This window comes from Labrus mixtus, chromosome 9 (genome assembly GCF_963584025.1).
Source record: "Labrus mixtus chromosome 9, fLabMix1.1, whole genome shotgun sequence".
NCBI classification, from domain to species: domain Eukaryota; kingdom Metazoa; phylum Chordata; class Actinopteri; order Labriformes; family Labridae; genus Labrus; species Labrus mixtus.
The window spans coordinates 18,908,783-18,931,525 of record NC_083620.1 but is presented as its reverse complement, the minus strand read 5'-3'; the positions used below and the strand labels follow the sequence as shown (position 1 = coordinate 18,931,525).

The window sequence follows — 22,743 nt, the reverse complement described above, 5'->3', positions numbered from 1 at the left end:
GATGCAGGAGTCAGGAGCAGCACCACAGGGGGGGTTGAGGGAGAATGCTTTCTGCACAGGGGTCAGAATAAAAGGGTACTGTGTTATGTAAGTGTCTCCCTGGTCCTGCTACCCGCTATGCATAATGAATGCCCCAGACATGCTTTGTCTATTGAATTTGAATACAAACTAACGAGGGTTTCTCTTACTTGGCCGCCCAGACTGGGCCCTAATTCAATATGTGTAAAAGCATCCGTGCCATTGTTTTGCCTGCAGCTTGGACCAAAGCCATTAAAGCGGCCAATAGAGAGGCTTAGATACTCATTCCTGCTGCACCTTGTTAAAGGAACAATACATAGAAAAAACAAAGTTGACGGTATTGAAGGGGGATTTTAAAACCCTGTATATCCAAAATCTATACATTTCAAAAGTAAGATTTTAAATCTTAATAACATGAAAATTAGACATTTTGTATGTCTGAAACTGTACACTTACAATTAAGTGTCACATGACAGCAGCAATGACAAACAACACAGAGTTGTTGACCCAGAAGGTCAGGAAGTTGTGGTCAGATTTTGTAGCGCTGCATATCAAGTTAATGAAACCAGCTTTCACAACAGCAGGATGGTCACTTACACATCTCATTAGCCAGCTGTCTGTTGTTATTTCCTTGGATTCTAACGCTATCTGACTTGGCACATCCTCTTCATCAGTAAAACTGGGACATGTCCTGATAGTGTGAAGTTTGAGAACTTTGCATCTACTTGAACCAAATATCACCGAAAGAGATTAACTTTCTGTCATTTAACCCAAAAGAAAATATACAACACTAAGCCCTCAGTGTCTTCAGTATAAAAATGCAAGCGTGGCATGTAAAGTAATGCTCTGATGCCTACCGTCATGCGCCAGTGTATTTGACGATTTGCTAAGCTCTCCGTGTGAAAAGCTCGAGATGGTTTCTAGTGCGTTCTGTCATCTATTATTGATAAGCTCCCCTGTACTGTCAACTGTGTCCTTATGTTTCAACGCATTGCCCTACAGTGTGTGGCTCTTTCCTTAAAGCAATGTCTGTTCTGCTCATTAAAGACAGGCATTCTTAAGCTTTTCTTTTTTCAGGTCACACATCCTTTCTGCTGAAATGAGCTGAGTATATGTAAATGAGCAATATGGCTGAACAGTTGTTGTTTTTTCTTCCTAACCACACTATTTTTCTCTGCTCCTGTTTAGAGTGAGGATGGAAATGTGGTGGTGAGGAGTGATGCACGTGTGTCCTCCCTCACTCTGAAGCATGTCAAGTACACGGACGCTGGTCAGTACGTCTGCACAGCACGCAGTGCCATTGGAGAGGATGAACAGACAGCATACCTGGAGGTCCGCTGTAAGTATCTTCTTCTCTTTTAATGTCTTTGTTTCAGCCTGCATAACGAGCACAGTGTAGTTAAAGTGATATTTCAACAGCATCCTATTGAACTAAACAAAACAAGTAAGTCTTTATTATATAAAGCTCTTAAACACACTTTTGCTAACACAGCATTTTTCAAACTCCAAGATCTGAAATGTTTTGGCATATAATCTGTTTTTTCCCCCCAACAGATTCCCCTAAGATTCATGGTGCCGTAGCAGTGTATACCTGGGAAAGAAATGCTGTCAATATCAGCTGCGAGGTCAAGGCTCATCCCAGTGATGTATCTATAGTGTGGCTAAGAGATGGACTGCAGCTCCCCAACTCCAACACCACAAACATTAAGATCTTTAGAACTCCATTATCGAGCTACCTTCAGGTAAACACACAAACATGTCAAGCTACGATGTTCAGCACATAAAATGCATCTACACATATACACAGTGCTCCATGTGTACACATACAGTGTAACCGCTCTGTCATCAACATTTTATGAGCATAGACGTGCAGTGAAGGGTTTTCTTTCAGCTCCATTGTAGCAAGTGAAAAAAAAAATCAGATGAATTATTCAGCAGCAGGAAAGCTCACAGCAACAAATAAAAATAGTCCTTTGTAATGGACAAACAAAAAGGTCACCTTCACAGTGTATGACACATACGTTTATTCATCTGTTTTGGTACACTGCCCTTCATATATTTGCTTTTTGTGTCCTCCTCCAGATAACCCCTGAATCTGAAAATGACTTTGGGACCTATAACTGCACTGCTTCAAACGAGATGGGCACAGAGTCCAAGGAGTTCCTCCTCATTCAGGCCGGTCAGTTATTCTGTGTGACTTTTGTGGCATTTTAATTTATTTTTTTCTCAGGGCGATCAAAAATTGTAACAGGAAGACGTCTCCTCTGGAATTTAAAACACTGATATGAAGTGATAACAAACAAAAGAATCACTTAGCCAAATTTCACTGAAGCAAACAAATTGAATTGCAAGGACCGCGCAATGCTCCAGGCTTCAGGAACACATTTTTCACCAATTTTCAAAACACATTAGACCAAAACATCGACCACAATGTGAGATTACACAGAGCAGTTCTTTTTGTAACATCAGATAATTTAACGTTGCTCCCCTCTGGTTGTTTGGAACGTACAAAGGCTCAGTGCAGTGTTGAAAGAAACAGCATACTTTATTCTGCACTGGATTATGGAATGAAAGACAATTGATTAATTAATTAACCGTTTATTTGAATCAGGGACAGTGTACAAAAAAAAACATTAGTCTCAGAAGAGAAGAGATGCTTTGTACCAGATTTAGGTAGCTAGCTAATTTCCATCTGTTGTCCCTGGGCAGATGATGGCAACAGCAAAATACAAATCAACCACACGCACACACACACACACACACACACACACACACACACACACACACACAGACATTTTAGAACAATTTACAGATATTAAAACATTATGTACAAGACAAGTTTCCCTGAGAGATCTAAAAGGTTGTCGAGATGACACATTAATGCTGACAAGACTGGTTCCTTAAAATCAATTTTTTGACTTCCCGGGTGAAAGTGCAGAAGTTTGTGCAAAGTTTAAGACTAGTTGGAAGACTATTCCATTCTTTAACAGCTTTAAAAGAAAAAACAGATTGTGCTAAAGCGGAGCCACGTTTAGGAATACTGCAATCTCCGTTAGAGGCAGACCTTGAAGACCTGCTTATCAGCTCAGAGCGAAGTTTCACAAAGCTTTTCAATGGTGGGGGAGCAGCATCATGGATTATTTTGTACACTAAGCGGACATCGGTATAAAAAATTAAATTGTCAAAGCTCAGAATTTTATATTTATCAAGAATATCACAGTGATGATACTGTTGTGGTTTCCTGTCCAGAGTTTTAAGGGCTTGTTTATGAAGTGACCTTATGGGTTTTAAGACAGTCTTGTTTGCTTGAGACCAACATGATATACAGTAATGAAAGTAAGAAAAAAATCATAGCATTCAAATACATTTTAGACGCTTCGACTGTAAGTGAGTTCCTGATATGTCTAAAGTTGGCTATGTTATATTTAACTTTATGGCACATCTTTTTAATATGACTTTTAAAAGTAAGGTTGTGATCTAGTGTAACACCCAAGTATTTAAACTCATCAACCTTTTTTATCATTTGCCCACCTACAATAATATTTGGAAAAACCATATTTTTGTGTTTATTCACAAAATACATGACCACAGTTTTGTCAGTATTAAGAGTCAGACATGAATAACGTAACCATTCTATGACTTGTTCCATTGCTAATGACAGTTTGGCAGCTACTTGTTCAGGGTCTTTCCCACATGCATATAGGACCGTGTCATCTGCATACATCAAGGTCCCCCACATCAAAGTTACATTTCATTCAGCAGTGTATGCTCGCCAGCACATTAGACAAATGGGACAGAGAGCGCAGAGATAACTGACGCCACAATCTTAAGGAAACAAATTGAAACACCAAATTTTTCCCTAAGAGCAGAACATGTGAAACCACGGTGATCAGATCATACATTTTCATTTAAAAGATCATACATATATAATACTCAGTCATATTCAGACATCTCAAGCCACTGTGGTTTAAATTGTATGAGTATTTTCTTTCTCTGTAAATAAGAGTGTAGTGGTTTGCCAACCATCATTTGGTTCTTTTGATCATTAAACATGACTAAATTAAATCAAAATGAGGAAGTTTGGGCTATTCTACGGGACAGATATTTCCTCCAAATCCATCATGAGGGGTGAAGAACATACCCAAAAGTCTATTTTCAACTCTACTTCTTCAATACCAGCTGTTTAAAGGCCCCATATGATGCAAAATACACTTTACCATGTTTTTCAAGCACTAATGTGTCCCTAGCCTGTCTACAAACCTTCCTAATTATGAGAAAAGTCCAGACGCTCCATCTTATGCCTGCTCCACTTTTCAAAAAATGTGTGCCAAAACAAGCCGTTTGGAGATTTTCCCTTTGTGACATCACAGCTAGGTGTTCGTTCTGCCCTCTCAGTCTGCCTTTGCAACATAAACATTCGGGCATGGCGCAAAAAAAGCTGAAGCGACCGAAGCCCTTCCAGGGTGTGGTCAGACACAGCTCATTTGCATTTAAAGCTACAGACACAGAAACAGCCTGTTCTGAGCAGGGCTGAAATGGAGGGGTTTCTAGACATGATCAAAATCATCTGAAATCTTTCTTTTCCCACCTCAAAAGTTTATCAAAATAAAAAAAGCAGCTGTGGTTTTTCTCTGTGCAATCATCATTTAAGGCTAACTTTGGATTGGCTAAAAATTGCAGCAGCAGAGGAGCATTTGAATGTCTTTCCTGCCCTTTATTGTTTTCTTCCTGAAAAGATGTGAGGAGTATGCAGCATTCAGTGCCGGAGTAACAAGTCTAATGTCATAAACCACAGATCTCTGAAGTACTTTAAGATGCATTTGGGAACCATTAGGAGTGTTGGGCTAAGTCTGTAAGTGTAAAGGAACAATGCGGTCTGACAGTGGCAGAGTGCTGCAATCTTAAAGCTTTAGTTGTAATCACGCTGCGTTTCCTCCCTTGACCAGACGTGCCGTCAGCTCCATCCATCCTTGAGGTGAGACCCTTCTCTACCACAGCACAGATCCAGTTAGAGGATCCTGAATCCACTGGAGGCGTTCCTGTCCTGCAATACAAGGCGGAGTGGAGGACTCAGGGCAGGGGCAGCTGGGTACAGAAGGTCTTTGAGGTCGAAGATGGTGAGCACACAAACCAAGACAAACACTGAAGTGTTGTTTAGGGGTAATTGGATTTCTGAGGCAGAAAAAAAAACCACTAAGAATTTTCTGCGATTTGTTATGAAGATTTTAGGAGAAGAGGGTTTGTCGTCATATGACTATGTTTGTTTTCTGTTGTTGAATGAACAACTTTGGATTCATTTTTTGACTTTTTATGATCATTTTAGACATGATTAAAACATATTTGCCATTTCTCGTTATGTGTGCAGATAGTATGAATGTAATTACCTTATTATGTACCATTTTTATATTATAGTGCTACACAGAGATGGAGCTAAAAACTATTGTCAAATGATGGCAAACAATAGAGCTATAAATGTCATGAAGGCTGATAACATAGGAACCTTATTTTAAGGTGAGATTAATGGAAAAAAGCATCATGCATATTCCAAAAAGAATCCATCCATATAGGTTGATACTGCATAAGGATGTCTTTGAAACAGCTGTCAGTGATGTGTTTCTGTACAGCTCTGGATTTAGACCTTTTGAGACCACATCTAAATAGATTTATCTGTTGTTTAAACATTGTCAGAATGAAACGAGAATCAAACTAATGGCTGTTTACTCGTGATGGGATTAATTATGCATGTATTGTTTGAACTCTGGGCTGGGTAATCAAAAACGATCAAGGTGTTCCCATTGGGGTTGGCACTGCCTCTGATATGATGTTGTTACAGGCTCAATTGGTGAGGTGACTATCACAGGCCTGAAGCCAGAGACCAGCTACCAAGTGAAGATGTCAGCCATCAACGGCAAGGGTGAAGGTGAAAGCAGCCCCGCTGAGTTCTTCAAGACAGAGCCTGTCCGTAAGTGGCACATGTTGCACGCTTGACAGCACACTGTAAACTTTCATCACACCTTTGTGACCTGTCTCCACAGACACTGTATCTGAGGTCCTCTCTTCGATATTTCAGAGTTAGAAGTGTTTGCCCATCACTGATCCATAGAAAGAGATGTTGTCAGCAGCTGGGCAGCAACCCACCCCATGTCAGTTTTGAGTTTGTTTGGTCGGTGTTACTAAAGCCTCCAACATTGTCTTTTCTTTCTGAGTTTGTCCTCTTCAGCTTGTCTTTTTTCCATCCAGGAGATAAAATGAGAACAGGAACTGACTAACTAACCTTGTTGTTCAGTTGATTTAGTATTTTAAAAAAGGGATCTTTAAACCTGAAAATTCAGGAAACATTTTTGTGTGGAGGTCTTACTAAAGACATTTAGTTCAGACTGCACTCATAAGATAGTTTTATATTCTAATTTTTGTTATAAAGTCCTTGGCACTTAAAATACAAGTCTTGCAGTCAATAGTGAGCCCATTATTTAGTCTTTAGCTCCCCCTGTTGGTTTGGAATGCATGTTTTTGGAAGGCTAGACTGCCCCTCCCTGTTGGCTTCAGATTTAATGTGCCTGCTGACTCATAATTGATCCCATTTTCATATTTGGACAAGACTCTCTGTTGTTTGCATGCTCATCATCTGCTCATAACTTCTGTTTATCTTTTTAATCATCTATTTTTTTTTATCCATTTGCTCATCTGTGTGTTGTATCCATCAGGCCACACTTACAACAGTAAGTGCTTCATCTCTTTTTTTTTTTTTTTTTTCATGCTCTGTTTGCAGTCTGTCATGTCTCTCAGTTGACATGATGAAAAATATATTTTTATATTTAGTCTGTTTTTCATTAGTAAGAGTGGCCCATTTCAGCATTGATTTTGATGTATTTATCTTTCTGTTATCTATCAATCAATCAATTTTTATTTGTATAGCGTCAACTCATAACAAGTGTTATCCCGAGACACTTTCCAAAAAGCAGGTAAAATACCTTACTCATTGTCTGTTAACATTACAAAAGAGCAGGTAAGAAGACCTTACTCATTGTTATGTTACAAAAAGCAGGTAAAATACCTTACTTATTGTTATGTTACAAAGATCCGGCCTATCCATCATGAGCACTTTAGCAAAGCAGCAAAAGTTACAGTGGTAAGAAAAAACTGCCTTATTAAAAGGCAGAAATCTTCGGCCGAATCCCCAGCTCATGACGAAACAACCTTCACAGGCCTAGACTGCGCCAGGCTTGGAAAGCCGGTGTCTACTTTCTTACCGGCATAAAAGGATCCACATTATAAAACGATCACATGCACGATCAAAGTGAAATCCATCCTTTTTGTTATTTACAGCTCATTATTTATTGTCTTAAAATGTTTATGGTTTATTTTACACTAATTGCTAGACTAAGACAGTGCGCCACATAAACAAGGTGTGCTATCATTTTTTTTGTAGTTTGTTAAGAGTTATCAAATATTCTTTGACGTCTGCTAAGTGACTAATTGCTAATAAGACCAACCACAGTTTATTCCAGTAATATCACCATGACTACACTTCTAAAACACAACCTTTCACGTTACACAAGCTTTGCAGCTGTGACTTAGAGCAGCCTTTCAGTGTGCTGCGTCTGTCTTACTGTGACCCTTATTGTTAAATAAATGTTTAATCTTCTCTTTCTCTCCTGGTTTATTCTGCAACAAATGAGTCATGCCTAACTTCTCAATGAAGTGTTCTTGCAGACATTCAGGTAGTAATTTGTGCAGACAACTCATACTGATTGCCTGATATCTTCTCTTTTATGTCCCTAGACGACATTTCCCATTTTTTCACTGAAGACACAGGTTTGTTCCGTAGTGAGGATAATAGCCAATCAGTTCTGATCACCGTAGCTCTCTCTATCCCTGCAGGATAAACCCATCCTCCTTACTAATTAGCTGTATTTGTGATAACTTTGAAGATAGCAAATCATGTCAATGTTTCTAGAGACTGACCTTGTTTATCCTGATCATCAATGCAAACCCTGTTCTGTTTCACCCGTAGATTCTATTTCAAATGTATCCAGCTGAATAAGAATATTAACACCATTTTTGATATCCCGCATGGAACTAATTGGCCAAATAACAGTATTATAAATAAACGACAAATCTCTGTTTTTCATAAGCTCATTTTCCCTCTGGCTGCAGCAATTTGGTGTTATTTGGGAACATTACCGTTTGCATAAGGCTCATCAGCACTGATTAATTAGTTGCACTGCAAATTAAAAAAGTCTCTAAAGTCAAGAGGATGAAGCTGTTCATGTCACTTTTAACATGATATCTCAAACAGAGGAATGTTTGAGCTTATTTTTGTATTCATCAGATGTAAAGCTCTTTAATGGTTTTATGTCAGTATCTTTCTGTATCTGTGTTTTGTTGTCTTTTCTGTCTTTGATGTCCCTCTTCCTCACAACCGCTCACATGTGCCTTGTCATGTTACTGTTATCTGTTTTGCATGGTCCTGATGATCCTCTTCCACTCTGCAGAAGGTAACTTACTGTTGCAGGTTCATGAAAAAAGATGTCTTACTTTAATCGGAGAATTCCCCCAGTGACACAACACTTTAATTGCTTCTATGCATTCATGTAATATTTGTCTACCCAAATCCATTTAATCAGTCTTGTAGACATTCACCTCAGCAGGATAAATGAGAGAGAGCCAGAGCTGCCTACACGGTAATATGTAACAGTCAAGAGTGTTTAATATCAGCTTTGCACAGAGCCTATTGATAGCCCACCACCTAAAGGGATGTTACCTCTCCTCCTTATAGGATGTGTTCCTATAAATCAACTGTGTAATAAACACAGCTTCCTCTAATCACTGGAGAATCATAATCAATGTCCCACCAAAACTGCTCCTAGCAGCAGTTTGCTCTGGTTCTCAATCAAGAGTTTGAGTCTTCATTCATACTGAGAGCAATAACTCCCCTCAGCGTGTTCATCCATAGTGTCTTTCATTTTTAACCTTAGCCTGACTTCCATGCATTGAAGGCTTAATCAACTAACTTGAACCGATTGAATCTGGATGTTAAATGCACGCAATGTTATAAGTCTTGAGTATGACCACAAACCAGCATGAACATGTGTTCTTTTCTGTTGTTAAGTTAGTAAGTATTCAATGAAGTACTTGCATGAAAGACAACATATATTGTTAAAGAATCAAAACAAAAACATAGATCTTGAAAATAGTTTTATAGCAATCCTTTTAGCTGCTATGATCCAGAGAGAGAGAGAGAGAGAAGTAATTAACCTTGGAGTCAGGACAACATGAGCTTGATCACCAAACGTCCTCAACTTTGAGAAAAAAACAACCGGGAGTTTTTGTTCTGATAACTTGAGAGGTGTACTGGACCTCAATGAGATCTGAAACTCATTGACATATGGTGGAGCCAAATTGTGAAAGTAATTGGAAGAATTTCAAGCGTAGATTTGACAGGACGCCAGTGTATTGCAGCTGGCACCATGGTCTGACTGTAGTTAGTATCCATGCAGCAGGATTCATTGTAGACAGGCTACAGCTTCTTGGCTTTAACAAGGATTCATTGCATTACAATAGTCAAGAGCCAAGAAGACAAACCAATTAATGTATTATCCAAGCTGTTGGAATCATAAAGTGGTGTACTCTGGCAGTGTTTCTTCATTACAAAAAGGACATGGTTGAATAACTGACTTAAGATGTTTCTTTAAATTCAATTGGGAATTAAAAATGACCCCAAGATTTCTGGATACCAACTTTTAAATTAGATTAGATTATTACATTTAATTAAATGTCATTGCACCAAGTAAAGTAATGAGACGACAAAAGACAGTGTTGCACCAGAAGTGCAGAAAGTAGTGTGCAGAGGAATCTATATAAACTGAACTCCACGACATTTCAACCACCTGTCCCCCTTTTGAAACCAAAAAAGCTTATGCATGGATTCAAAAACATTTTATTTTTTAATTTCCTGAAGTATCCTGCACAAAGCATCAGCAGCAGCTCCTTTCAGTTCTCTAAATCCCCTTTCACACATGAAGTGCACTCCGGAAAATTCTCTGACATTGTCCAGGTGGGATGTATGTGTGGATGCAAACAGCCAGATCTGTTCATCCCAACCTTTTCCCGTCATCCCCCCCGTAAATTCACATGCAGTCTGGGTGAGCCAATGTGGGAAGTGGTGATGAAAATGTCCACATGGAGTGGAGTTTTTGCTGCTTTATACTCTTGCCTGCTCGCAACAGATGAAAAGTACAACATTTTCTACTCCTGACTTTTGATTGGGTTAAGTCTTCATACAAGTTGAAGAAACAGTTACATTTAAAATGACAGCAATTCATGTGTGAAAGGGGGCATAAGTAAGGATCCTTTATGGATCTGACTCATTGTTGAGCATAAAACACAGATGCTCAGTAGGATTGACATCTGGGGAATTTGAAGGACATGTACAAAATATTGAACTCTTTGTTGTATTTCTCAAAGCTTTCCTCATCACATTTTGCAGTGTGGCAGTGTACATTGTCCTGTTAACAGAGGCCACTGTCATAAGGGATTATCTCTGTAATTAAGAACAATGAACAATGTATTGTATACTGTATGTGTCAAAGTTACAACAACATGACTAACAGTATACAATGCACCAGGGACCAGGCCATCCACATGATGTACTTGGTTCATTTGACTAGGCCACGTACAGTAGTTACATTGCTCCATGGTCCAGTACTGATGCTAACATGTCTATTTTGAGCACTCTGGTGGGTGGACAGGGGTCAGCATAGGCAAGGCAAGTTTATTTATACAGCACATTTCAGCAACAAGGCAATTCAAAGTGCTTCACCCACGACATCAAAGGCATCATGACAGGAAAAAAAAGAAGCATTATAAAGTGGAGGCAATCTGCATCATGACAGTCAGCTTTCACCTTTCTAACCATTTGTGATACAGTAGCTGTTCTGTAGCATCTGGCCAGATTTTGCTAAGCCTTTTCTACCTAAAAGCATCAGTGGGCATAAGGCACTTATGACTTTGGAAGGTACCGATAACTGCAAGTCTGCAAAAAAAAAAACAAAGGACCTATTGTTTGGCCCCTTGTTAATGTCATTCACATCTTCAAGCTTAAGAAGATCCGAAGCTTTTTTAATGACATGGAGGAACTGTTCTTGTGGAGTCGAACAATATCAATTTTAAAGTTCTGCAGGTTCAAATGTCTACAAATCTGGGAATCCTTAACGGAGCAGAGAAATAATAGCAAGCCTAGTCCTATTTGACCTTTAGTTGTGTTTTCTACATAGGTAGTTTAACATTGATTAAATAAATCAACTTGAGGCTATCTTAACAGCTCTTTAAGATGCTAAAAACCTGCAGTGACATTCCAGTCAGTGACAAATAACCCTTTCCCCTGTGGCCATGTATGTCACTGGGGGAATGTTGCTCAGCATTTTTATACTGATTGAATGTCACTCAACAACTCAGAGTGAATCAGATAAACATGTGGCTGTGTGTCATTTGGTAATTAGTCTGACTTCAGACGTACCATCTTGAGGCAAGCGATTAAGGAAGGTCAAGACTTAAAAGACAACAAAGAGGCCAGTTTCCTGCTTCACACACGTTTTTACAAAGGTTTTTTTAAATTCTTTATACATTTAAAGGTACTTGCTGGACTGACACAACTTTTTCCCAATAAAATGAACCCCTCACCTTCATCATCTGTGATAAAATCCTTTAAATAATCCGAGTCTTGCTCTTGTGTGCCTGTAGGGAATCCCAATCCTCCAAAATTGGAAGGGATACTTCAGCCCAAAGGAAACTCCCTCAGAATCAGCTGGATCAAGCAGGATGATGGTGGTTCCCCCATTTTACATTATCTAGTCCGCTACAAACCAGTAAGTATGACCATCAGCGCTGAAATGAATCCTTTTTTTTCCATACAATTGTTGTTTCTTCATTTTTATGAAAGTATTTTTTATTTAACTCTTTCTTTTTTAAATTTTCAGGGGGGCGGGGGGAATGTTAACGCTTTAGTTGAACATGTCTCTTTTAACTTTTAGTGTGTGATAGAGAACTTAAGTTGCAGCCCTAATCACAATTCTTATTAAGCTCCACAGGTCTGTCATTAGAAATGACTAAGGCTGTCTTGTTCTATCCAAGATCTTGATGCACAAAGAACTGAAAACAATTACTCAATCAATTAATGGATAAACAGAACATTAAGCAACTATTTCTACAACTTTTAAGACAAAATAGAGTATAATTTAACATCATAGAAAATGTTTTTCTGGGTCCTGTACCATCGTAAAGTTTTCTTTTCTGATGATTTATAGATCAAAGGAGTAACTGTGTTTTAAAACAATAAAAAGTTGATGAATTGATGTTTATTAAGTAGCAGCTCCAGATGTATTGACTGTATTTTCTTGGTATGTATCATTAGCTTCAGGAATCAGATTGGAAGCCAGAGATCAGACTGCCCGCCGGCAGTGAGTACGTGGTTCTGAGCGGGTTGGAGTGGGACACTGACTACAATGTCTATGTGGTGGCAGAGAATCAGAAGGGAAAGTCTCAGCCCGCATCAATGTCCTTCAGGACGTCTGCAGAGCCAGAAGCTATCCCAGGTATCCTCCCTCAGGTCACTCACATTTAACTGGAACTAAACATCCAGAAAACTAAGGAGCCAAACTCAAAGCTCAAAACAAGAGCGTCACATTCTATTATTAACTTTCCAACTTTGATGAATGAATAAGAATTTCAATAAGTCTACAGAATTCAAAAAAAGAGATTCCTGGATGACGTTGAGCCAGGAAAAATTAAAGATTCTCTGGATGATTTTTCGCACTTTTAAGATTTGACAGCCCATGTTAAATGAGCTTGAGTTTGTGCTCACAGAACTGGGACAGGCTCTTCCCACAGAGGGTGAAATTGTAGTTTTTCTATGGTTCACTGTTAAAATAGCAGATAGAAAGAATAGTTTGTCCCTGTGTGGAGCAGCCTCTTTATAACCACTGATTAACTTGCACCTTGAGATCTTAACTGCAACTGAAGGTTTTTACCAAATGTACAAAAACACACAGCCTGTCAGATTTTTTTTTAGGTGCTAGGCATTGCTGAGCACTTTGCTGAAACATCACAACAAACCATCTTGTCATCCCTCACTACTTTTCTAATTCATTCTCCAATTTAAAGCATTTCCCACTCACCCATCACTGAGTCACCATCTAGCCAACACTGTGTAGTTTCCCCCTTTGTGCTGGGCTTCTGCTTTGATGTGTTGCTGTGTTTTTTTTATCCTCCCCAAATGTAAGAAATCAGTTTTTTTTTCCTCTTTTTTTTCACTTTTGGTTTCAGACCTGACTCATTTTCACTTTCTCTCTTCCTCTGTTTTCCCCACCCTTCTCTTTTTTCCCTCTTTGTTTGTTTTCATCCCTCCCCTCTCTTTTCTTCCTTTACTCTTTTTTGTTCTTTTCTCTCTATCTCCTCTCTCAATGTTCCTGCTATCTTGCCTGGTCCTGGACATTGGTGTGGTGGACCACGTGAACATTTCCGTCCCGACCTGTGTGCATTTTCGTGTGGTCCTCAGCCACTCAGGGCTGTTCATCTGTGACATGCACTTTGGTATCACTCATCTTGTCCCTCATCGCTGTATTCCTGCTCTCATAGTTTTTGTGGGGAATTCACACCATCACTGTCAAGGAGAGCCTGCCTTTCTATGGCCTGGCTGTCTCTCTGGATGCTTTCACTCCTTTAAAACAGACTTTGTCCATGACAGACCTGTCTCTGTTATGGGTGAGAAAAGGGTGCTATGTAGCTCCAGAATAGACCAGACAGACATAATGGACTAAAGGCATAGGAAATCCTCCACCTCCCACAGATCCACAGATTTCACTCTGCACAGCATTAGCACAGCTAGTCATCAGTACTAGACAACAGAGAGAGGTGCCAGTTTACAGTAATGAACAATAGTGGAATTGAAATGAAGTTGTATTAAAAAATAGCGCTTAGAAAAGAAAAAAAAACACTGAGTGCTGGGCCTTTCCGTTTACATAAACTCTGTACTATACTCTATACTATAAAAGATGATGCTTATATACTGTAAAGGTCGTTAACATTAACGTTTACATTGTTGAATACAGAAACGCCTAACTGAAAATGTTTATAATAATAATAATAATAATATGGTATTGTAAACAGAAATATTATGAGGAAACTGTTTATTTTTGTGCTGTTTACTAAGAACAATGTGAAGCTATTTCTCATGCATGTAATGTGTTTCAAATATTGGTCCAAAATATAAATTTTTATACATTTATAGAGGAGGGTGCTTTACCACTTTACAATATATTCTCCAGCAGATTTATCACCTGCATCTAAAGAGTTAAATGAATCAGAACAGAAGAGATTGGTGACTTCTGCAGTCTTCAGCTATAAGTAAGATGGAGTTTACACAACCAGTGAGGATTCAACAAAGCCTTGTGTGATATTTGGAAAACAGTCTCATGTTCATTTTGTCCACATAACCAGCAATGCCGTATAAGCTTTGGTTTGCTCTTCTTTCTAATACAAAATAAAAGGCCAAATATATGATGTGTCTCGTTGAAGAAAGCCTTTTGCATATGTCTGCATCAACATGTATTACACAAACAAATAAGTCAGTTTACACAAACACACCACAGTGCATCATAATTCATGCTGAGACAACTAGATCGTAATGGTGGCCCAAAGCAGGTGAGTTGTTTTTTTGTTTGTTTTTATGGAAGACTTTCTGGTCACAGAAGCGTAGCAGCAGTTAATTCAGTTGTTCTTGGCAGTTTTTTTTTTATAAAACCGTGTGATTCTACAGTTGTTCAGCTCTCCTGCTCTTGTCTCTTGTCTGGCAGATCTGGGTGATGAGGCAGCGCTCTCCATGGGCATCATGCTCTGGGCAGGGATCCTTGTTGTTGTATTTATACTCCTGCTGCTCGCCGTGGACGTCACCTGTTACTTTGTCAACAAATGTGGACTCATCATGTGCCTCTGCGGAAAATCCGGCACAGGGACCAAAGGACACAACTTGGAGGAGGGCAAGGCAGCTTTCATGTGAGTACCTCAGTGACAACAACAATATCAATATGTCATTGTCTCAAACAGTGGCTATTTTCTTTTGCCAAACAGGTTATTTAGACTGTTTCTTTCTTAGTTCTTCATAAATGCATTTTCGTCTCACAAACTGGCCGTATAATTACTGTTAACACAGCTCCTATCAATATTTTTGGTAATGTAAAGTGGCTACAGCAATGAAATAATCACATGTACTGTATAACCCCTCAGCAGTTTGGAGCTGTTAAGCATCATTGTTCTAAGAGCCAACTTCTGGTTCTTTTCTTATTCATGTTGTCTTTGTTTAAATTCTACCTACATCTACCTCCTCTACTGTACTTATGCTTAAAGTAATGATGTCCTACATTTCCCAGAAGGCTTATAGAGAACTGACATCAAAGACGATTTAGAAGTTTTTGCTGAAAGATGAATGTTTTAAGGTAGAAATCACTGTTGAATGATTTTCCATTAAGGAAATATGAGAGCTGTGTCTCAAAATCCTTGCAACAGCAACACAGTACGGTCTGTTCACTCAGTATCCACAGAAACAGGAAAAATACACTTACATTTTAAAAATGTGCCAATAAATGAAATTCTGAGAATGGATTTGTCTTTCAGTGGAAATATGAAAGATGCTTGATTTAAGTGAAGCACTGAACAAATATTCTAATGTACAAATTAAGATAGGCTTGAAATATTTGATTGGGAGGTTGCATCATGTATTGATTTGTAGAAGCTCCACTTAAATACAGCCACATGTACTTCTTCACTGGAGTTAGCTGACTCAGATATTGAGGCTTTGACTGAGTTGAAAAGATGATCCATTCACAGCTTGTATTGACATGATCACTGTCTACTGCTGTTGTAGTCTTACTGCTCATTGTGGAGGACGTGATACTCTTTTGTGAGATAATATGTTGGTGTTTTAAAAATTATATTTGTCTCTCTGTCCAACAGCAAAGATGAATCCAAAGAGCCAATAGTGGAAGTCAGAACAGAGGACGAGTGCACAGCCAATCATAACGCAGCAGGACCAACAGAACCCAATGAAACCACACCTTTAACCGAGCCAGAGTGAGTCAAAACAGACATACGTCACAGCCTACCGCTCAGTTCTTTTAAGCTGTTGTACATTGCACTCCACATCAAAGAATAATTATCTTATTCAACAGCAAAAAAATTAGACCCTTGAAATTATTAAAAAAGTTCGACCATTCTTGAGTGGAGTCCACTGACGTGTTGCTTTTCTGTTTTTATTCCCTCTGAGAGGGATTACTGCACTTTGTGTTTTCTTCTCCAGCCTTTGGAGATTTTCTTTCTTGTTTTCTCAAGGTTGAAGCAATACCAGTTAAAGACACAGAAAGGCTATTGTCCTCATGAGTGTGGTCAAGTTATAAGAAGCCATTTGACAACCTTAGGAAGCCATCTCTCGTATCAGCAGTCTGGAAAAGTTAGATTTCCCAGTACGAGATTGTCACTGGTACTGTTTAACCCTTATAGGTGGTTCTTCGTGGTTCTGTAGTTTCTGCAGGAAGACTGGTTCTTTTCTTAACTCCATTGGTTTTCCTAGTCAGTGTACTCGATGTTGGTGTGTGTATGGGACGTATCCTTTAATGTTCACTCACAGCATGACACCCTATCTTTTTTCTTTTTCTCACTAGGCTTAATAGTTTCTGTTTTTGAGTTGCTTTGTCTATGTTTGTGTTTGTTTCTAAAACCAACTAATCCCTCTGCATGCTCTCGTTCGAGCCACCCTTCCTCTGTCACAGTCACCCTGGTGTCTAGTCTGTGTGTCTCTGTTCTCTCCCTGCTCTCTCAGGCTGGCGGCTTTCACTGCTGCTCTGGCACTGGACACCCTCTCCTCCGTAGCCACCAACTCTGACACAGCCACAGCGACAGTTCAGGACAGCCCCTCTAGCGAGACCACTACTCTCACTTGTAGCCTGTCTACCCCTGCTAACGACCCCTCTGACCCCTCACCTACCTCTGTCCCGGCCCCGGCCCCGACTCCAGAGTCAAACACAGCCCCGCCAACTCCCCTTTTCTCCACGTCTGCCGTCGAAGCTAAAATGGCACCATTAGTAGAACAAAGAGGGAGTAACACCCCAGAGGAAAAGGAGACAACAACCTCTCCACCTTATACCCCTGAACAGACTAAAGCTCAAAAACCTGTGACACCAATACCACCAAAGCGTAGGCATTCTCCTAAACTTGCCGCTCTGCATGCTAAAGGTAGCCCCCCTGTGTCTCCACTCGCTACGTCCTCCCCTTCATTCTCTCCCACCTTCGAAACCAAGAAACGTGCTCCAAGACCTCCCGTCACACAGCTCAACACACAGCCACACACTGTAGCCTTAAACTCAGAGATACCAGTACAAACTGCCTCCAATCTAGAAACTACTGCCCCTCTGAAAAAAGAGCCTTTTTTAGATACTGCAGCACCTGATGCCAGTGTGCGCAGCCTTGCTTCGTTTGACACTAACAATAAACGCACTGACCAAAATGTAGATAAGAACATGATCACTGCCAAAGATGCTGCAGCTAGCCCTCCTTCAGTGATCCATGGTGCTCATAAAGTCCAAAATGCAGAAAAAACTGCCACTCCAGTTGCAGACTTCTCTTCTCCTTTACCCGTTACTCCTATTACTTCTTCTTTCGCACCCACTGCCCTCGAGGCGCCGATTTCAAATGATTTCTTCATTTCCCCCTCTAACACATACGACTTACTAACACCTGACGTCGGACTCAATAATGCAGATTTAGAATTAGAGTTGACAAACGGGACGGAAAGATCTTTTGCGCCACCCGCGGACCTTATTAGCTTAGACAGCCCGCCCTCTCTGGCCAATGGTGACGGAGCAGACCCCCCATCAGGCCCTGTTCTGGAGGCATCAGAGACTCTGGCCAAGACTGCTCCTCCTGTCAACGATGAGTACGGCTCCCTCTAGAGGTTTATCTGTGTGTTTGTGTGTGTGTGTGTGTGTGCGCGCGAGTGTGTGTGTGTGTAATTTGTATGCCCATTCATTTACCACCGCATCTTGCCATTGACCACACAATATGAAATATTGTAATGGTAAACTGTGGTAATGACATTGGGTTTGTTTGTTATAAGCTAGATGTTTTGGACTGTTAGACGAGTGACATGACGTTTAGTATGGTTATGTGTGACTCTCTTCCATTGAGGAAGTCCATTGTCTCTACTTTTGTTATATACACAACAAGAATATTGCAGCCCATCTCAGACTGTCACCCTGTTACATATATGTGACAGAAATGTAACATTTCAGTCTCATATATGAATAAGTCAGAATGACTATACTATATAGAATACTAGGTTGTGAAAATATAAACCCACATAGACATGTGGATTAAGGCCCAGAATGAGTCTTCAGAAGAACTTGTCTGATTTATGAACAGATGTATAAAGCTCATTCCCAGACAACTTTCTGAGGATATATCAAAACTGCCAACCTGCACATCCTCTTTGATCTTTGATTGTCCAGGTATTCAGAGGTTCCTACTCATTGATGTCACTACTGCCTTTTGTGCACCAGGTGGTAGTATCACACAAGAATTGCGCCTTTTTCTAACATTCATGTTGCGCTTGAGTAACGCTGTGACAAACACCTGTGTATTTCTGAACTAAACAACATCACCTATCTACCACAAGATGAAATATCAGTAATGTTACAAACTCCATGTCTGAAAGGGGCTTTCTTTTAATGACGGACTCTTTTGTCTCAGGCTGCTGAATGTTGCTTCACTGACTCTGCAGCTTGACAAGAGAGAACAGAAGCTACACGGTGTTTGTTTTCCTGCTCTGAACTGCAGAAGGGAGGCGTGGAGCTACAGGCAGGATCTAGATTCTGTGCCTCACCGCTCTAAGATTAACATTAGTATCACATAGCACCAGCCCGGGGCTCATTTACTGTGCAATCAAAGTCTCTTTGAAGTAGAAATAAACTGATTAATAGATAATATTCAGTAAACACTGTTTATTTTGGAACAGGAAGGTTAATAGAAACAGGATGAATTATTTGGGTATGTCATCTGTTTAATTTATCTGACTGTTGTCAAGGTGGTGAAGAACTATGTAAAAAGACCTCTAAATACATACAATGTCTTTTTACATATTGGGTGAAGACATCATGGAGAGTAAATGGTTTACATTGTGGTCAACTCGAGTGTTTTTTAACGGACAATATTTTTTCCCTCAGCAGAGAAGACCATGTTCCTAATTTTGGGCATTCTCTCTTCCCCATTGCAGGAAGAGTTTTGCTGATGAGAAAAGCAAACTGGAGGAGCCAGAGCTATCAAAGACCCTGACAGAGATCCCTGCAGAACACAACAGTGTCATACAGACAAAATCCAGCCAGAGCAAAGCATGATGGGAAAGGGGAAACCCAAACCCCTATCCAAAACATTTTTTGCCGAAGCAACGTTCGAGAAACACTGCAGGAGTTTTGTTTTCCAGTGCCCTTAACTACATATTTAAAAGAACACACACACACTCAGACACACTCAGACACACGCCAGTCTATAGGTTAGAGCGGACTGACTGTGCTTTGATTTCTGGTTTCCTTCATGAAATGTTTACTACACCCAAGGAATTAATCTTTAGGTCATAAGAGATTTATTTTATTTTTTTATTGTTATTTTATTTCACCAGTCAGGATGATTAAGAATAATCCCTTATTATAATGATTGCTTGGTACAGATGTGGAATAGGTTCCTTTTTATTGTGCTTACAGTTTGTAATGCCATCGCACACAAGTATTGGATTATTATGAGAAATGTAAAAAAAAAAAAACAACAACTGAATATATACAGAAATTATTTTTCTTATTTTCATGTTCAACTGTTAAAATGTAAAACTGTTGCATTTGTTTTTAGAATGGACTCTTACCTTGTGGGTTAGTCTCATTAAATAGCTTGTCCTGCATGTCTGACCTGCAAGTGGTTGTGAAGTTTTGTTTACAAGGTTAATGGTTTCACTGTCTGTTACAGGAATGTGTCATCTCGCACAGATGCGCTGGCATTGATTAAACATAGGCCCCAGTTCAGTGTTTGGATAATAAGCAGATTTGTTATGGTTACAAAAATACAGGATCAACCCACAACCAGCTGCAGGGGAAAGAGACTGACATACACGGTGACAGTGTGCACCATCAGATTAGATTTGGCCCATTTAATGAGAATGTGTATTCAGTCTGTCACTGCCTTGCCAACAGTGTAAGTTAATATATTCAATCATAAACATGTATTTGATTCAAGAGGCTCTTCCTTGAACACCCAAGTGTAGAGAGAGAGAGAGAGAGAGAGAGAGAAAAACAATGCCAGCAGAGCTGCCGTTTCTCAGCCAAGGATTTAGGAACTCCAAGCTACGATCTTGTGCTAAATATACGTACGCCATCTATTTGTTTGGGGAGCAACAACAATTGCAGATCAAAGGTCTAGCTTCCTACTTTTGAGTTGTGCATTTGAAACAAAAGATAAATAAATGAATAAAAACATTTTTGTACTATTTAAAAACTACAAAGATTTCTTTTCCATTTCCTGCCTGCGAGCTTGTGCACTGTGCCTGTGTGTCAGTAGATTGTCTTGTCATCAGTTTCTATGATAATCTGCATAGCTTTGTCGTGAGAGATTTAGCCTATTCTTTTAATTTGATATATTGTATTAGAAGAAAAGTATGATCAATGGACTAATGTGGTCATTATAACAAGTGTAGTGTATAAAACTGTCCGTCTCTGGTCACAGCACTATATATTGCCAGTTATATTGAAGGAAGGTGTTTTGAACCTTGGCATGAATTCAGTCAGTACTTCACAACATTTAACTACATGCAGATAGACCTGCCGATGTCTGTATGGGGGGAAAAAATCTCATGGAGTAATTGAGTGTTACATTTGGGGCTTGTTCTGGCAAAAAATACATATCTGTTTTTATTTTTCTCTCCCCCAAAAAAGTTGTTATTCAAGTGTTCTGTAAAGTGGATTTTGAATTTTTATTTTTTATTTTTTGGGAAGTTTATCGTCTTTTTGTACAAAAGTCACTCACCAAGAGCGACGGCTTGACAAGCTGGCAGGAAGCAGGGTGGTCCACTCAAGACAGAAGAACAAACTTATTTTAAAAGCTTCAGATAACAAGCTTCATATGGTTACATATGTATGGTATATAGAGCAAGAAAAGCTTTACTCACCTTGTGCCCCACTACTGATACCAGACCACCTTGCTCCCTTTGTCTCTGGATGCTCCTTTTGGTTTTATTGGGTCAAACTCAGAAAATATCTGTTGTGTACAGTCTGAGTGCTTACCCATTTACAAAATAAAAAATGGTTTCCAAATCTAATTGTGTACTGGCCCATTGTGTTATTCTTTCAATTACTTTTTCTTTTTTTGTATTCTATATTCAACTCAGAGCCTGCAGCAACATACTTCTGACACAAGATGGCAGTGAGTACATATTTATGGATTCCTTTTTGATTTCGCCATGTCATGGACACACAGGACTATTTACAGAAAGGTTACAGTGCAAACAGGTTATGTTAGGATGGAAATTTCTTCTTGTCCAGAGAGATGAGGGGGAGCAAATAAACACGTGTTACATAATACATGTTGATGCAGGAGTAAAGTTAATACTTCCAGGCTAGGATGTCAAAATACTATGTACCAGTGAGGGCTTGATATTTTGGGCTGTGGTATTCTTACCCCCTCGGTCCCTCTTATGTGACATGACCCCACAAATTGGAGCTATGTCACCAGAGTGTCAACAACCACGACGGCCCGCTTTGACCTGGTATGACATCCTGTCTCACTCCGACACGCTCTTACCTCATTTTACTTCCAAGAGTGAGTTATAACAATAACAAACTGGCTACATGCTAATATCATTCACCAGTTTCTGCTCCTGTTTCAGGATAACACTCTGGTCCTGACCTGTCAGCCTGTCAGTAGTTGAGATGCCCTGTAGATGTCTCTGATCGCAGCCTTGATGGAGAGACGAGGAGCAGAGGGCGATCATTCAGAGCCGTGACGTCGCCCCGGTGATCTGCAGCCAGTCAAGTCAGCAGCAGGTATCCATGATGAAAGCGGAAAGGCGATGATATGACCTTCAAAGTAAAATGAAGAGAAAAAGATTTGGATAAATGGCACAAGCGTTAAGCTTTCAAAATAACGTGAGTTGTAAACAATAACTCAGGTTTGAAGATAGACTAGTTTACTTAAGAAATATGCCAACCAATCTAGGGTAAATGTATTCACATTTTTTGATGATCTTACTTTCTAGATTCAGATAAACACCCAAAAAGTACAACAATTAAATATCATGATGTATTTTTTTTTAATCAATAAAAAAGTAGCCTGATATCAAAGCTAATGTACATACCCCACAAATAAAATATTCTATATTAATCCTTGATTTCCCATAAATTCTCTCTTTATATATCAATATGATGTTCTTTACATGTTCATTTTGTAGTAGAAGTTGTACAATGAAAACAAAGTGAAAAAAAAAATAATAATAATAACTTTATTTGTATAGCACTTGAAGAGGACTGGAGAGAGACACCCAGCCAACAACAACAAAACTCCAACTGTTAAAGAACCCAAACAGAAACCTTATTAACATCAGAACCCGAACATCATCAGCGGCATTATAGCTCATAATAACTC

At 39.5% G+C, this 22,743-nt stretch overlaps 1 protein-coding gene across 12 annotated transcripts in view; it reads left to right on the top strand.

The window, feature by feature from the left end:
• The window catches only part of ncam1b (neural cell adhesion molecule 1b), a 76,688-nt gene extending 55,267 nt beyond the window's left edge, over window positions 1-21,421 (top strand). For 4 of the 12 annotated variants that reach the window (XM_061046678.1, XM_061046674.1, XM_061046675.1 and 1 more), the window contains 13 exons: window positions 1,207-1,357; window positions 1,573-1,760; window positions 2,101-2,197; window positions 4,965-5,135; window positions 5,852-5,980; window positions 6,723-6,737; window positions 7,801-7,833; window positions 11,761-11,885; window positions 12,431-12,611; window positions 14,871-15,069; window positions 16,027-16,143; window positions 16,889-18,001; window positions 19,337-21,421. In XM_061046678.1, coding sequence (XP_060902661.1) covers window positions 1,207-1,357; window positions 1,573-1,760; window positions 2,101-2,197; window positions 4,965-5,135; window positions 5,852-5,980; window positions 6,723-6,737; window positions 7,801-7,833; window positions 11,761-11,885; window positions 12,431-12,611; window positions 14,871-15,069; window positions 16,027-16,143; window positions 16,889-18,001; window positions 19,337-19,457 — 2,640 coding nt within the window. In that variant the 3' untranslated portion in view covers window positions 19,458-21,421. Of the gene's footprint in view, window positions 1-1,206; window positions 1,358-1,572; window positions 1,761-2,100; window positions 2,198-4,964; window positions 5,136-5,851; window positions 5,981-6,722; window positions 6,738-7,800; window positions 7,834-11,760; window positions 11,886-12,430; window positions 12,612-13,573; window positions 14,806-14,870; window positions 15,070-16,026; window positions 16,144-16,888; window positions 18,020-19,336 lie in introns of those variants that run through there. The other 8 variants (XM_061046679.1, XM_061046677.1, XM_061046680.1 and 5 more) reach the window with 6 other exon arrangements.
• The last annotated feature ends 1,322 nt before the right edge of the window (window positions 21,422-22,743 follow it).